The sequence below is a fragment of the Brachycentrus maculatus genome, unplaced genomic scaffold, assembly GCF_059751285.1.
Source record: "Brachycentrus maculatus isolate JH-2025_06_01 unplaced genomic scaffold, ASM5975128v1 h1tg000234l, whole genome shotgun sequence".
Taxonomy (NCBI): domain Eukaryota; kingdom Metazoa; phylum Arthropoda; class Insecta; order Trichoptera; family Brachycentridae; genus Brachycentrus; species Brachycentrus maculatus.
In genome coordinates this window covers 284,506-301,133 of record NW_028280985.1, presented here as the reverse complement: position 1 = coordinate 301,133, position 16,628 = coordinate 284,506, and the positions used below count along the sequence as shown (strand labels likewise).

General features: G+C 32.1%; 1 protein-coding gene across 3 annotated transcripts in view; it reads right to left on the bottom strand.

The window, feature by feature from the left end:
* Positions 1–789: 789 nt before the first annotated feature.
* Positions 790–16,628, bottom strand: part of LOC148306624 (transcription factor AP-2-epsilon-like) — a 171,536-nt gene continuing 155,697 nt past the window's right edge. For all 3 annotated transcript variants that reach the window (XM_088264591.1, XM_088264592.1, XM_088264590.1), the window contains 3 exons: positions 8,327–8,445; positions 7,575–7,894; positions 790–6,985 (listed from right to left, as the gene is read on the bottom strand). In XM_088264591.1, the coding sequence (XP_088120717.1) occupies positions 6,878–6,985; positions 7,575–7,894; positions 8,327–8,445 (547 nt within the window). In that variant the 3' untranslated portion in view covers positions 790–6,877. The remainder of the gene's footprint in view (positions 6,986–7,574; positions 7,895–8,326; positions 8,446–16,628) is intronic.

Here is a 16,628-nt window from a genome sequence, read left to right as displayed (position 1 = left end):
CAACAATAATAATAATATCTTTCCCCTTTTTCTCCTTCTTTCCCCCTTCCGTGTATATATACAAATGTAGAATTTTATAATTGGAACAGTAACAGTTGCTTTGTAATACTTGTATATCTGTATAACTTGATGTTAGTATTCCGTTTAATTCCCAAATTAAAAAAAGATTCTATTCATTCTTAATTGTTAATTTTCAAACAATTTTACAAGGCTTTTTTAATTATTTATTATTGAGTTACAATGCTTTCCAACTTGAAGTATACTTGCATCGCAACTGACTTTGTCAAATGCCACATTTTTTTGTCCCTAATTCCCTTTCTTTTCTTAATTCCTTTTCTGATCTCATTTTTAATACTTTGTTTTCATTATTTTCATATATCTACTGAGATGAAATGTATTGCTCCCACAGTTGTCCTTGTAATAAATCCTCTAGTATACTAAAACAATGGTTTTAAACCTTATTGTCCAATATACCATTGAAGTTAATTGGTCCTTAGTGTTCCTCTGTTGGCCTTTCGCGGATCATTATAGCTGCTCTCGACCACCAGAAAAGGATAGAAATATCCCACTTCCTAAATTATTATAATATGAAATAACATTGATGGTTTTAACAAATAAGTAGAACCAGTAGAGCTAAAAAATAATACTCCAAATATTTTATGTAACTTTTTATTTTGTGGAATGTAAAACAAATACAGAATACACACTTTGACAGACATAATGTTTCGTATTAAATAATCTGTATGCACATATCAAAGTATACGATTCACTATAATAGATATGTATTGAAATTAATCTTTTATAAAAAAAATATGGCAATAGAATGGCGATATTATTATCTTATTTACATACATTAAAATTACCCCAATAATTGAATAAAAACTATATAATCCTTATTGCAAAATATTCTTACCACTATATATCTAAATTAAATGGTAGATAATACTAGAACGTTACAATATTGTAAGTGTATTTCATGATTGGAAGAAATTTTCATAAGACTATACATCATATAAATTACAGTGTAAAATAATACTTATCGTGAGCAACTCCATCAAACAAAAATCTTAAACACTAAAAGATATAATTATTGAGTATTTTATAAACAGGCCATCAATGGCGCGGACAAAAAAGTACGAATAAAAGATGTAGATGGTTTACAATTTACTTTTAAAAAAAATTGTTGGCCACTATAGAGAATGTTTATTTAATTGTAAATAGAAAAATATAACTTATTCAGTGCCTTCTGTATAATGCATGATGCAAGCCGATGACAATGTCATCGGTCAACAATTGTTATGGTTGACCATATTCGGAATCACATTTCTCTGTCTCCGAAGTATAGCCAGTTCATAAGTCAAGGTTAAGTTGAGGTGGCCAAAATAATTATAAATGATTTTTTTTACTGTAATATTGATTGAACATGAGGGACCCTGGACTAGTATTTAGTGCGCAGGAGATTAATTATCATGTTAACACTGCATCGATTCAACTAACTGTTCTATGCACCATTGGATACATCCAGAACAGAAGGTTGACATTTGTATGTATAATTATTTAATATTATTGATATTTCAGCATAGATGAAAATGTGTATTAAAATGGGAATTTACAGGTCTATGGTGGGTTATCAATAAAATATTGATAAAAAAAAATACTTTTATGTGAAATTGTGAACAAATTGTAAATTTTAGACAAACCTAAAATATAGTAAAAATTCAATGATATTGTTTTCCGCTTTCATAGTGTAGTGGTTAGCGTGTTTTACTACCGTGCTGGATATCCCGGATTCATTTCACAGGGAAGGGGGTCAAGTAAAAGAGATTTTTAAATCTTAAAGTTATTTTATACTACCCTGGACTGATATCTGAACAGTTGGATTGAACGCCTAAACAATTAAATTCATTTGCTGCAATACCCTTTGGAGATAAAGATCAGACGATGAAGAAGTACTAGACATGCATGTTTTAAAAGTAGCATGACATTATAGAAGGCAGTGTATGTGAGAAATCTGTTCTTATATTTGGTATATATGATAAAATTATAAAAATCAATTATTTTGGGTTGTATACAAAGATTTGGCAGGTTTCGTAGCATTTAATTAAGAAATGCATAAAGATGCACATTCAAATAATTTCATAATTAATTTTCTGTTAAATGTGGGTACAATTATACACATAATATTAAAAATAAAATGATTAAGCCTCTTAGAAAATATAACACAATAATATTAACGTTGATTGGATTGGCACTTTCTCATTCACTCATTGAGATAAATTTAAAAATACTTTATCACATTTATTAACACAAAGTAATAAAATATATAATACAGGTACCTTTATTAATGTGTGACCAGTATAAAAATTATTTTGATTATTTCAGTAAAAGGATAAAACAAAAAACATCTGTATTTTTGACTGATTGTTTCATTACTAATAAAACACATTTCTCAGTACTTGTTTAAGAAAATACATCTATTTTAGACATTGTCTCTGTGCTTAAAAATTCAAAATCAAGAAAATTTTAAAGTGATGAAAACAAAATTTACTGTGTGAGATAAACTGATATAATTATGAATAAATATGGCAAATCATCGGTACTTAACTTACTAGAATTAAGAAATAAAATATATACAAATACATTTGTATCAATACTATTTTAAATCTAGTGAAAATTATACAATAAATTGAAGAAATTAAAACATATGGCAAGATTAGCACAGCATTTAATATATTATTATGATATTTTATAAATGATCGCAATTGGGTTTTTTCGCATATTGAAAAAAATAAATCAAATAATTATGATGATAATGGTACATTTTTACAATGTTAAATGAATTTTCTACATGTGTCGAAAATAAGTCTGTAAAAAGTTAAAAAAAAAATAAATAAACAACCTAATGAGACTGTTTCCGATTTCTACTCTTTCTATAAATGTTGTTTAATCTGCATTTGACTGTTAATGTCAGCCACCGGTGGCCGACACAAGGAATTTCAATTGCGTCTCATCGGCCACCGGAGGTTGACACTTTGTACCATATATTGACAGTATAAGGTACAATGTGTCAGCCTCTGTAACTAATAATTTTTTAACAAACAATTTTTTTGGAAACTTTATAAAATAAAGGAACTTTCTTTTTAACCACTTTTTTCTAGGTAAATTTCTTCTCCAACCGGTTTCGACAAGAACCTTCTCATCATCAGGGTTAAACATGTACTAATTCTAATATTTCAATGTTTTAAAATTAGTCCATGTTTAACCTTGATGATGACAAGGTTCTATTCGAAACCGGTTGGAGAAAAGATAGCAATAAAAGTACCAATAAAAAAGTAGTAAAAAACAACATTGTTTTATTATATAAAGTTTATTAAATATGCCACAAAGTATCTGCAAAAAACATTTAAAAAATCTTTTTTTTTATTAAGGCTATTGTGAAATGGTGATATTATATTATACCTTTATAACTGAGCATTTTTCTTATTAACAAATCAGGTAAGAAATAAGAATTAAAGAGTTCTTATATATATAATTTTACAGTTTAAATAAAATGCTAGTAAATAAATAGGAAGGTTACAATATAATACATTCTAACGTTACGAGTATAAAAGTTGGCACAAAGTATTGGCAAAAAAATATCTACATCTCTTGACTTAATTGTACAAGTATTAGGCGCCGTCGAAAAGTTCTTAAATAATACTTTTACTATAGTTAAAATCATATTACAAGTTTGTACACATATTGTAGTTAAATATTAGAATAACAGTAACAAACAACTTAAGTTACATACAAAAAATAATGTTTAAATATAGACAAATTGAGTTCACAAGTTAGATATAACTGCGACTCGAGTCTTTTGGCACTTAATAAATATAATCAATGTCAAAGTCTGTAATCATTGAAAAAGATAAAAACGTTTTGTAATTAAGTGAAATTACATTAATATACTATAAAATTGTGTAGAAATGAATGAAAAGGGATTAAACAGATTTGGCAACAGCAAATAAAAAGGGCTATAGCTTCTATTCATGTACAAATATTTTCGTGAATGCATATGGCGGGTTATTCGATTTATTTATTCCCAGTGCAGGGAAAAATCCTCTCTCTATTATCATTAATTTTATTTACAGTGCCAGCTTGCTAATTCGAATGTTCCGTAATCTAGAACACGCTGTAATCCGAACGATGCACAAAAATTCCATCTTCTCAAGCCGTAAAAGCTTTCAACATAGCTATCAACTGGGCTGAAGCAGTTGTCCAGAATACTGAGGAATTGATGGGTTTGAGATGAATGCGTGATTCAGCTCTTGTACATCAGTTATGTTTGTTGGTTCAAAAGAAAATATCTGATTTTTTCAAGCTAAAATAAAAATGTTAAATTTTAAAATTATTCATTCAGTACCCTAAAAATGTAAAATAAAAAGGCACATTCACAAACTGAAATTGCCTTTTCCTCTCATTTTTCTCAAAACATTTAGTAATCTGAACGATTTCATAATCCGAACGACCTACTGCACGATTTACATACGGATTAACGAGCTGGCACTGTATTATGTTTGTCGACATTTCTGTGACATATTATTACTCAGGGATACAAATAATAACTAAACATCCCATACTCAGAGATTGGACTTTGTTGCCATCATAGATGAACTGGTTTGTCCACATTTGTCTAATGTTATCTAGAAATTTTATCTCAAACAATATGCATACAGTCTATGATAAAATGCATAGAAATCATTACAATGAAGAAGATAATAGGGTTTTATCACCCAAGAAGAATATCTTATTTATTAATCGATTTAACTGTCCACCAGCTGTATTTAGAATGTTGGCATTGGATTGTATACATGCACAATAAATTCATGTTGATATTTGCAAGGATATTAAAGTTGAGTTTCCTTTTGATCTTCTGGCATGCGTCAACCAATCATAATATCTCAGCTACCGAGTCCTTCATGATAAGCAATAACCTATTTAAAAAGTTATGATATCATATTGTGACGTCACCCCGTTGCAGAATTTTCCCGCCATTTAAATTTAGAAAGTTAAATTCTTTATATCACCTTAAATTTTTTACAATGATTAAAGAAAACACTTGTTTTTTACCACTTGAGTTTTATTAAAGACTACATGTTTCAGAAGTTAAACTTCCATCATTCAGGTCTGTATAATAACATAAAGACCTGAATGATGGAAGTTTAACTTTTGAAACATGTAGTCTTTAATAAAACTCAAGTGGTAAAAAACAAGTTAACATGTCTTACCACAAAGTTAATGCCGAAACAATAAATATTTTTTTTACATATTTTAATGTGTAAAGTAAAGATTGTCTTTTGATTTTTATATCAATTATTGGTAGCTTAAAGTGATATGCCAAGATTTATTTTATATTTGGACAATTTCTATGATTTTTACCTTAGACTGTTACATATTGTTTAAGGTGAGATCTACAACATTCTACAAAATGTAGTCTCTGAAAGTCATTTTATTTGTTTATAATGACTTCAATACTATTATTTTTGTGCTTTGTAAAATAAACATTGAAAAACGCCATGAAAATTATAAAAAAAATTTTCAGTATAAAACAAAATGTTTGTTATGTAAGTATATTTCCACTTGTCGAGATATAAGTCTACTGGTTTCGAGGCGTATGGGTCTCTTCGTCAGGACAATCACTACACCTAACCTTATATTAGTCTTCGGTAAGTCTCAATATTTTGTGTAGGTGAAAGAGTCTATGGTAGTGATGTATAGCGTATCCACACTATACACCACCAGCATAGACAATTCACAACGCCTCGTAACAGATAGATTAAAATCTCAGCGAGTGTTTGTATACTATAACTAATACATTGTTAAAATGACTGAGCACATAGTTTATGCTTTAAATTATTAACGTTATTTAATTTAAAAACATCAATTAATTCAAAAATATACACAAGATATAATCACAAAAAATCGCTGATTTAACAAACAACGAAAGATATCAAAATCCTACACTATAAACTATAAAATACGGTATTTACAATACTACATCGGAGATAAATAAAATTTTAATTACATTGAGTTATAATTGCACTTTGCGTTATATATTCTCATACTGAGAGCTTCGCAATGAAAGTTTTTATTTTTTTTTTCTTATTTTGAGCAGTTGTATCATGTAAAATATATATAATTCAAAAAAATCAAGCTGTCCGTTAATAAATATCCATAAAACACGCTCTTTTCAAAGTCTTGTATTTTATAATATAGTTTTCTATGGGCCACATGATTTAGGGTTTAAAAATAAGTATTTTAATTTATTTGAAAATCCTAGAAAACGTAAAAGGACCCTGAACACATTGGTTATTATTGATCTTTAAAAATTAGGTCTTAAGTTAGACCCTACTTTTGAAAAATGGCCTATTTGTTATTTTACTGATTTTATTTTTGGCCAATGTTATTTTCGTTGATTTCTTTGGTCTATGACCTTAATGTGTAAAGCGAATAAAGTGATAATTTAAACCAGCTAATTATAAGCCCTGTAAATACTTTGGCTTTAACATTCCCATTTCAATATAATCTATTTAGAGATCAGTAAGAATCTTGAAATAAATAACTTCCTGAACTTATACGGACAGGATTTAAAATCCTACATAATGTAAGCCATCATAGTGTATTTTAAAGTTTCCAAAGACACGATGAAACGAGCAGCTTGCTTATTTTTTTTAAATTATACATAAGATACGAATGAATACAACCTCCACTTAGAACTTTCACTAGCCGTTTTGAATGTTTTACGTTATATGATATGTTTGATGTGAGTGGTTAGTGGTTAGTGCTGCCAGCCGGAGGGATGTCTGCCGATATGGTGGCACGTGTCCCGGGCCTTTTGTTACTTCTTGATGTCCTGATCCATCTTGCCCTTGTCGAGGGACGAGGAAACCATGCCGCTACCCTGGTACAGTTTGTCCATGTGTTTCAGCGACTCGTTCAGGAAATTCTGCAAGGAAAGATATCGTTCTTTAAGAATTGACCTTAAGATCTATGTATAATGATGGCAAACATGATATTTGATAATATATTAGAGCACAGGTTCTCAATTCAGTCTAGCACCTCCTTTAAAAACATGTCCTGCGAAATGTTGGGAAAAGCTGGGAAAGATGGCATTTTTAGTTACTTTAAATGTTGTTAGTTAGCAAACTTGAAATGTTAGCTGGAAAATATACTATTTTTAGTTAGGTACTTGAAATGTTATCAGCTGGCAAAGATAACACTTTCAGTGACTTGAAATTTTGAAAGTTGTTAGCTGGTATTTTTAGTTACTTGGGACGTTGTTAGGTGAAGATGAGTCGAGTTACTTAGGATGTTGTAAGCCGGTATTTTGAGCTACTCGGGACGTTGTTAGCTGAAGACGAGTTACTTAGGATGTTGTCAGCTGGTATTTTGAGTTATTCGGCACGTTGTTAGCTGAAGATGAGTTACTTAGGATGTTGTCAGCTGGTATTTTGAGTTACTCGGGACGTTGTTAGCTGACAATGAATTGAGTTACTTAGGATATTGTAAGCTGGTATTTTGAGTTTGAGGCTCACCTGTATGGCGGTGAGCGCCGCCACGATGGCCGGGCCGCCGAAGCCGTGCGAGATGAGGCTGAAGTGCGTCAGGTGGCGCTGCACGGCGGGCTCGAGCAGGTGCGGCGGCCGCGTGTTGCACAGCGGGCTGCGGTCCTGGTTGAGCAGGTCCATGAGCTCCTTGGTGACGGCGCGCGCGGCCAGCAGCAGCTCGCGGCGGCGCGGAGCCCCGTGCGGCTCGGCGGCCGCGTGCTGCCGGCTCAGGTGCTCGGCCACCTGGCGCGCCGGGAACTCCGTCTCGCACACGTAGCCGAAGTCGCGCGCCAAGTGGACCGCCTCGGCTAAGGGAAGGGAAACGATTATTCAATGTGCGAATCCAGGATGCGTTTCTCATGTATGTGATTATAATCTAGGATTCGGACCTTACATACTAATATAAGAATTTCTGCTTAGTAAAAAGCTTCTTTACATGTCACCAATAGATGTATCTAGTGAAGTTCTAGTGATTCAAGAACAAGGTTTATAAATTGGTTAATATATATAGAACTTTCAAGAATTTGAGTAGTGTGGTTGTCAATAATGGGTAGAATTGGTGAATGTTTAACGGTCGTCAGCCCCGTAAATGCCCAAACTTCCATACTCTTCTTCATCTTTGATGAGATGTCAAAAAATAATATGAAAAGTAACTCCTATAATTGGAGATTTGGACTCACTCAAAATGTTGTGAATAATTTTACTTAAATTACTTCAATTTTAAATAAAATTTATTATACCTTCAACTAATGACGTAAGAAGCGTGACGTTGGCAGCTTTCCTTCTTCCCGCGGGTAGATTCAGTCCTATCTTTTCTAATTTTTCTCTCAAAAGTCGGCCGCCATTTTTGCTTTTCGCCCTGAAACAAAAAAAACCCAAATAAGTCAAATGTATATTTTGTATATTAAAAGCATTGTTAACTTTGTATAAAGCTGGTCTTCCACCTCCCAGAAGCGGACCGGAGAATGACAGGACATAGTCCTAAATAAAGAGAAAGAAGAAGAGGAAGACGTTATCTTTGTAGTATGGTAATTCAATACTCTTCTTATAAATCATCGTTGACTTTGTGTAATACCACATAAAAGTGAACGATGAATGATAAGGAGAGTAAAATGTATTATGATGTAATATGAATGTCCGCCTCCGTAGTGTAATGGTGAGCACGGCCGGCTACCATTCTGGAGGTCCCGGGTTCGATTCCCAGTGGGGGGTCAAATAAATATAAGTGATTTTTTCACTCTAATATTTACTCAATATTACCCTGGACTGGTACCTAAAAAAGCGGAGGGCTGATCACCTTTCCTTCGCGTGTTAACGATCAAGATAACACTGTGTTTATATAATGCAGTGCCCTATGCACCATTGGGGTGCGGATAAGGGTTTCAAAAAAAATGTTTTAAAATTTTCAAATACATTTGAAATTATTACACTGTAAGAGAGTCGCCTCCAACAGGGAACTGTGGAAGTCCAAGAGGGGGGCCTTTGTTCAAAACTGGACCCAAGAAGAAGGCTGAAGTAAGTACAGTGGAGCATCTTATAACGAGCATAATTCGTTCAAGAATCTAACTCGTTACGCGAAACATTTTTTTAATAATTTATATTTGAAGCACTAACTTTGTGATTTTCCATTTTATGATTAAAATGTAACTTTATTTTACAATCACTATAAATATTTTATTATAACTTAATTATAATGTCTACCGGTTTCGAAGTTAGCCGCTTCTTTATCAAGACTGATTAAAATATTTATAGGATTTTGAAACAAAGTTACATTTTAATTATGAAACATTTTTTGTTTTGACTGGCACGGAAGTCACAATTCGCTCACTCCTTTCAAGAACGTCATAAATCAAAAATCGTCAATTTTCAGTTGTGCATGTTTTCGGAATGCCCATAAAATGTACTATATCCCAGCAAAAGAGGCATATTTATAAATTAATATTTACCCGCTATAGGGCAGAAAGTGTTGTTTTTGCATTTTGAAGAAAATGTATTGTTTTATTATTTTTTTAAAAATACTTAATATTTTTCGAATGGAGAAAAAACCTTCAGGTTTAACCTAAAAAGATCTGTTGCATAGTCAAAAGTTCAATAAGTGGCTTGATATTTATTTTTAATACATTGTATTATATTTTTAAACTTTAAAAATGTTCTACTGAAAAATCAAGTTTTTTGATTTATGACGTTCTTGAAAGGAGTGAACGAATTGAATGTCGTGTAAAAGGGACTTGCCCTTCTCTGTAACTCATGCGAAATCTCGCTCGTTAGGAGAGCAACTTCTTCACACTTTTTTTGCTCGCTATGCGAATTAATCGTTATGAGAGGTTCCACTGTAAGTGAAAAAAAGGTCGAGGAAGTTGAAACGAATGAAACAAAATACACAAGATTATTCTCCGTCTTAATCAAACATAATGTATGCGGATATACATAAATACGTCTCACCATATATTATAATAACAGTAAAAAAAACTACAATGTGATTAACTGGGCTATTGAGCTCATGAATTTTATCCAAATACTTGATAGCGCTCTGAACACGTTCGAAGATTTATAGATCGCACTGTTGATTTTCTTAGCAAATAAAATTAAGAAAATACAATCATATAAACTGTTTTGTGTATTTTGATTCCCTAACGGTATGCGCGAGCTCTGTGGGTACGTTCACGCACGCAATAAAACCAAATTCACTTTACAGTCTTTGTTGTTTGATTAAAAACATTTTTATTTACTTTTACGACTACATTTTAGTGTCTCAATAAAAGTGGCCGGGTAGGTACTCGGGATATCGGAACGACCTCTTGTCTGTCTTGCCCAAATTTACAGTCAAACTTTTTTTAAATATCTATTACGTAATGGCGAGAAGAAAAGTACCTACTAATTGCCAACACCGTGATTGATACCAATTGGAAACAGAATGTCCGAAAGAAGGTATGCAGTTGACAATTTTTTATGAGGCAATAGGACATAAAGATCTATCAGATTTAGCGGTGCCTTATTTAGAAAATATGACAAGACGAACATGACAAATAAATGGACTGTGTGACAAATCTTGATTGGCAAAATTGACACAAATTGTTATAGGTCATGGAGCATTTCGAAAATACCTCTTCCGTTTTAAAATTAGACAAAACTCTTCTTGTCAATGTGATGAGACGTCGTCGCAATATGCAATATGTTCTTCAAGAATTAACAGTAAATATGGGAGTCGAACACTGCAATATATCGTTCCGAACATTTTTAATTTGTTGTCGACGGATATTGCAGGTCAAAATAAAATATGGAACAAAGGCAAAATAAAGGAATGGGCAAATGATCAAGAGTTAATTTTATGAAAATCGTAAAATGTTTATATTCTTAATTTTTTTCTCTTTTTTGTGTCTATATTAGGTTAACATCGTTAAAAACAATAAAAATGTATTAAAAAAGAGCTCCACCGACAAGACACACTAGGTGGCTTGGTGGGTCTCTGCAAAAAAAGTTATAAATATGTATTAATTGTGATTTAAATAAATATATATAAATAATAAAAATAAAAAAATGTCCCTCTTTTAGTGTGGGTACGTCCAGTTTTTGAAAAAGAAAGTATTAAATTGGAAACATAATGTGCGACAGAAGGTATGCAGTTGACAAATATTGATGAGGCGATTGGGCATTAAGATCTATCATATTTAGCGGTGTCTTATTTAGAAAATATGACAAGACGAATCAGACAAATAAATTAACTGTATGACAAATCTTGATTGATATAAGATATTGAATCCTATCTATTGTGTTGTATTGTATCTTTTGTTTTGTTTTTAGGGATCAACCTCATTAATTTATTATTTGCAATACACAAACACTATAATTTGTAAGATATTGAAACTGAATGTGCTTTAACAATATATACATATATACATATATGTACATATATATATACATATATATACATATATCATCTGCATCATATCAAACATATTCCACACCCTTATCTAATAATTTGGAAATTTGGTCACCCTGCCTTCATATAATAAATAATAAAAATAATAATTTTAGATAATTTATAAAGCGCCATTTTCGTAAAATACTACCTCAAGGGCGATATACAGGTGTGGCTTATACTCCCGTTATTCAACTATCTGTCTCAGTGCCCTATGCACCACTTGAATGCGGATAGGAACCAGATGAAGAGATTGATTTATCTGATTTAATTAACATCAACGCATAGTATTGCAATGGAATAGCCAAATTAAATTTGGACAGTAAATGTTCGCTTTTATTACCGATATAAAAATTATACTGTAATGTGTGGATCAGCTATGCATATGTGTATGTGTGTGTGTGTGTGTGTGTGTGAGAGTGAGTGTATCTTATACGCGACTGGTGGACATGTGTGGTAAAGGGCATAATCTAAAGCCGAGCAGGAAGTTTGATTTGAATTTAGTTAAGTTAGAACCCGTTTTGAAAGCGCTCCGTTTTCTCCACCGCCAGTTGCTGTACTATATCGCAGTACCTACTCACTAAGATGACCGAATTACAAGAGTAGACTCTTAGGGATTTTATCTGTGGAGAGTAATGAACAGTCTGTTATAGTTATTTTACCTCTAGTTGTTTCTTTTCTTATTATTTATTTGACAGTATAAATAATTTAAAAAATAGAGGTAAAATAACTGTGAGCATACGTACGGAAAATGACACTTCTAAAAGTTCTACTGGCAGGTTTTAAGGGTTGGTTTACAAACCTTGAGATTCATGGTAAATCAATCTATTTGGAGAGAATCTATGAGACAAGATCTATGAGAATGTATGAGACTTTACATAAGCGGTGTTGCATAAGCTGAAGCAAGGTTTCAGAGTCGCTCTGACGTTAGGTTATTTTGAAAAAAATCATCAAATTTAAATATTGAATTGTGATGGAAAAAAATTATATTTGAGTATATTTGAATATTATCTTTGTTTTCTTATTTTTTTAATTATTCGCATTTTCTCATCACAAGACAATCAAAATTAAATATTTTATATCACTACCCAAAGCGCAGGATTGATCCTCTTGCTTTTATGAGATTAACTTTAAAGTTAACACTGCATCGTGCAGTGCTCTTTGCCCATCAGGTACGGATCAGAGTCAGAATATATAAAAAAATAAACTGATTCCATTTTCTTGCCTTTGAATTTCTAATAGTGAAATAGTTAATAGGTACATACTTGAACTGTAACATATAATTACATATTCATTCTCAATGTAGGCATGGGTAGGTAGGTAGGCACCCATTATTTTCTTTGTTCTCCAGACACGAGTAAGTAGGTACCTAATTTCAGATCACCAGTTCGGGCCATCTCGCAAGTTCGACATGGCGGGAAATTTTGACGTATGATTAAAGATGGCCGCCTCGGGCCGCGATGTATGACTGACATGTGCAAACATGATCGAAGTCTGCCAATCAGCAAGCTATTACCGCTGCAGTGTTCGATATTAATGTCCGTGGCTGATTAGTAAATTCAAATGCCATTACGGTGAATATGTCAAGATACAATTTACCGATAGAAAGGCGGTGGGTGATATATTTTGCATGTGTATCATTACTGAAATGAATCATTGTATTGGGCTCCAAGATTGTAACTTTTCACTGGCAATGAGATACAATACAATGGAAAGAGATGATAAATTGTTGACGTTAATCCAGAGTCGTTTTAAATGGTTTATCATAAAAAATAAGTAAATACGCTACTAAAACAAAATGAAATCAATATAATGTTTATACCGAACTTAATAATTTTTTATTGGGTATCAATAAATATCAAAAATACATGGGACCCTATTTTTTGTTTCATTTACCGTTATATGGACATTCAAAAAATATATTTTTTATTACTGACCCATTATAAAATAATCTGGTCAAATTGTAATCTGTATAAAAATTGAAAATCACTTTTACAGGCGTCTTCCAGTATGTAAGACAATCCGGTTAGGTTTGGTTAGATTGGGTTAGGTAAGAGCTTCAACAAATATTGAAAAAAAACATGGGACTATATTTATTAAACACAGTTTTATTTTGAAATTTGCTTACATCTTTTTATCGTTATTTGGACTTTAATAAAATCAATTTTAAATATTGACCACATAATAAAATGATCTGGTCAAATTATAAGCTGCAAAAAAAATTTAAATTATGTTTTCAGGCGTCTCCCAGAATGTAAAATAATCCAGTTAGGTGCATACATCTATACAAAAGGGTCTATGCTAAATAAAAGCTTTCTCTCACCTACCATAGATGGCTCCAGTGAACTGACATACTCGTATAAAGCGTCATGAGATTTATCATACATAAAGGAATTCCAAAAAGCAGTGCGGTTGTCAATCATGGGTAGAATGGTGAATAATACACCCTTGTAAAGCGATCACTTAACCAGCCCATGACGGGTCATAAACTCTGTAAATATCCAGACTTTCATGTTCCTCATCTATGTTGAGATGTCAGCATGTAAAAATATTTTTATCAGATGGGAAAATCTTCATACTTTCACGAAAATAAATTCTGATGCTACTGAAAGGCTAGTTAACTCTTTAATTCGCAGGATAAACAGGAATATTAAAACCTTGAAATTCCTCGCTATGAGATTCGTATCTACTATAAAAAATAATTTGATCGTCATGGAAATATACGAGATATGGCATTTTTATATTGAACTTAAATATCATCGCTTTTAAAAATGTAGCGGTAAATTTAAGGGGCGACCCAACGTAGTATTTTATTGATATCTCTTTTAGTGTGATGTATTGACTAACGAAATACATATTTTTAAGGTTAAATAAATAAAAAATGACATAAAAATAGATTTTAATAGAGTACAGTCGTTGTCAATTGAGGGTAGAATGGTGAATGTCACACTTGTATAAAGCGATCACTTAAACCAGCCTATGACAGGTCGTAAGACCTGTAAATACCCAGATATCCATATTCTTCTTCATTTATGTTGAGATGTCAAAATGTAAAATAACATTATCAGTGAGTTTCAAAAATTTGTGTAGTGTGGTTGTTATTAATGTGTAGAATGGTGAATGTCTCACTTGTATAAAGCGATCACTTAAACCAGCATATGTTAGGTCGTAAGCCCTGTAAATACCTGTAGATATCCATATTCTTCTTCATCTATATTGAAATGTAAAAATGTATAAATAACTCCTAAGCGAAGAATCCCAGATTTGTGAACAATGATTTCGAAACACCCAACATGTTAAACAATAAAAACATTTATTTTAGAAAAAAAATTTGTTTGGATTTAATTTTATAAATATATTATTGTTAACAAGGAAAATACAACGTTTCTATGCCCCTTAAAGCATGGGTAGTACATATAACTCAATTTCCGAAATGAATTCCTGAACAGGAAAACATGCAGTTTGCATACCATAGGAATATTGCCATAAAGCTCGTGGCTCCAAGAGCTTTCGTGTGATCAAATTTATACAGTCTTTTAAAAATTTGTTCTCTGATTTACATGGAGAACATTTTTTTTACATATTTATTTGAATGTGTCCAAATACTTGTTTACAAATATGGATTTTGTCCACTTAGGTGTTATTACATTTTAAAAACTCAAAAATTAAAATGTTAAAAACTAAACTATTGAGCTGAAAAGGTCCGTTTTTATTAAGATACTCGGTTTACTTCTTCAGACTGTCATAGCGTCGTTATAAACAACAAAACAACTTATTTATACGATCCAGGATGCGCTGCCCAAATTTTACAGACAAATAAATTCGTCTTGTACAAGATTTTCTTTCGGAAATTGATATTTTTTTCAGTACTGTTTTTTTAAACAATGCAATGATACAACTGTTATTTTTTAAAGGAATAAAGTTATCAAATAAACCTTGCTCCTCTGGTTATAAGGTAACATTACATTATTTTACATAGTTATGTTTACATTTTGATATCTCAACAAAGATGAAGAAGAATATGGAGGTCTGGAAATTTACAGGACTTATAACCTTTGTAGGCCAGTTAAGTTTTTTCTAAAGGAACAATCCGCAAACACCTTCTTTTAAAGTGATCACTTTGCAACGCTTGCAACATTCACTAATTCTATCCATGATTGACAACCGCACAATTTTTTTGAACTCCTACATATATTGATCAATCTTGGGACACAGTACATATGAGTTCACAATAGCCATCTATGTTGTTTTACAAGCTTCATAAAAAAATTAAAATCATGTTTTCAGGCGTTTCTCAGTATGTGAATATAATCTGGGGTTTAGATCTCGTATTCACGAAAATAAAAAGATCTCTAAATAAAAGCTTTTTCAATCTATAGGAAAGTCATACATCGTTTTGCCGCACTTAGAGATCGCATTTCGACTGCATTCAGTCTACTTTCATCCTACTTTTGACAATTCCATGCTTCATTTCCATTTCTCTCTCTGTATCTTCAATATTTAATATGTATTACATGTTTCTGATTAGGTGTGCGCAGTGATGGGATTAAAAATTTTCAAGAACCGGTTCGCCCTTAAGGTTCTACCCCTACCCCCCCCCCTTATATAAAAAACTAGTTTTTACATTTATTAATTATAGTTTAATTAATTGTAAATAGTAAATACTATTTATTTTGTTCGCCTCCGTAGTGTAATGGTCAGCACGCTCGGCTACCGTTCTGGAGGTCTCGGGTTCGATTCCCAGGGGGGTCAAATAAATATAAGTGATTTTTTTCACTGTAATATTTATTCAATATTACCCTGGACTGGTCCTGAAGCGGGAGGCTGATCACCTTTCCTTCATGTGTAAACGATCAAGATAACACTGCGTTTATATAAAGCAGTGCCCTATGCACCATTGGGGTGCGGATAAGGGTTTTATATATTATTTATATTTAACATTTATTTGTTTTTGATTCTGCTCATAAACAGAACATTCACATAACAACTGAAAATGCTCCAATTATCTAGTAAGTACATACTTAAAAGTCAATTGAAAGTAATGTAACAGAGGGTTAAGGACCGGCTCGGCGAACCGGCTGTATCCCATCACTGGGTGTGTGCGTTTATACCTACATATGTAT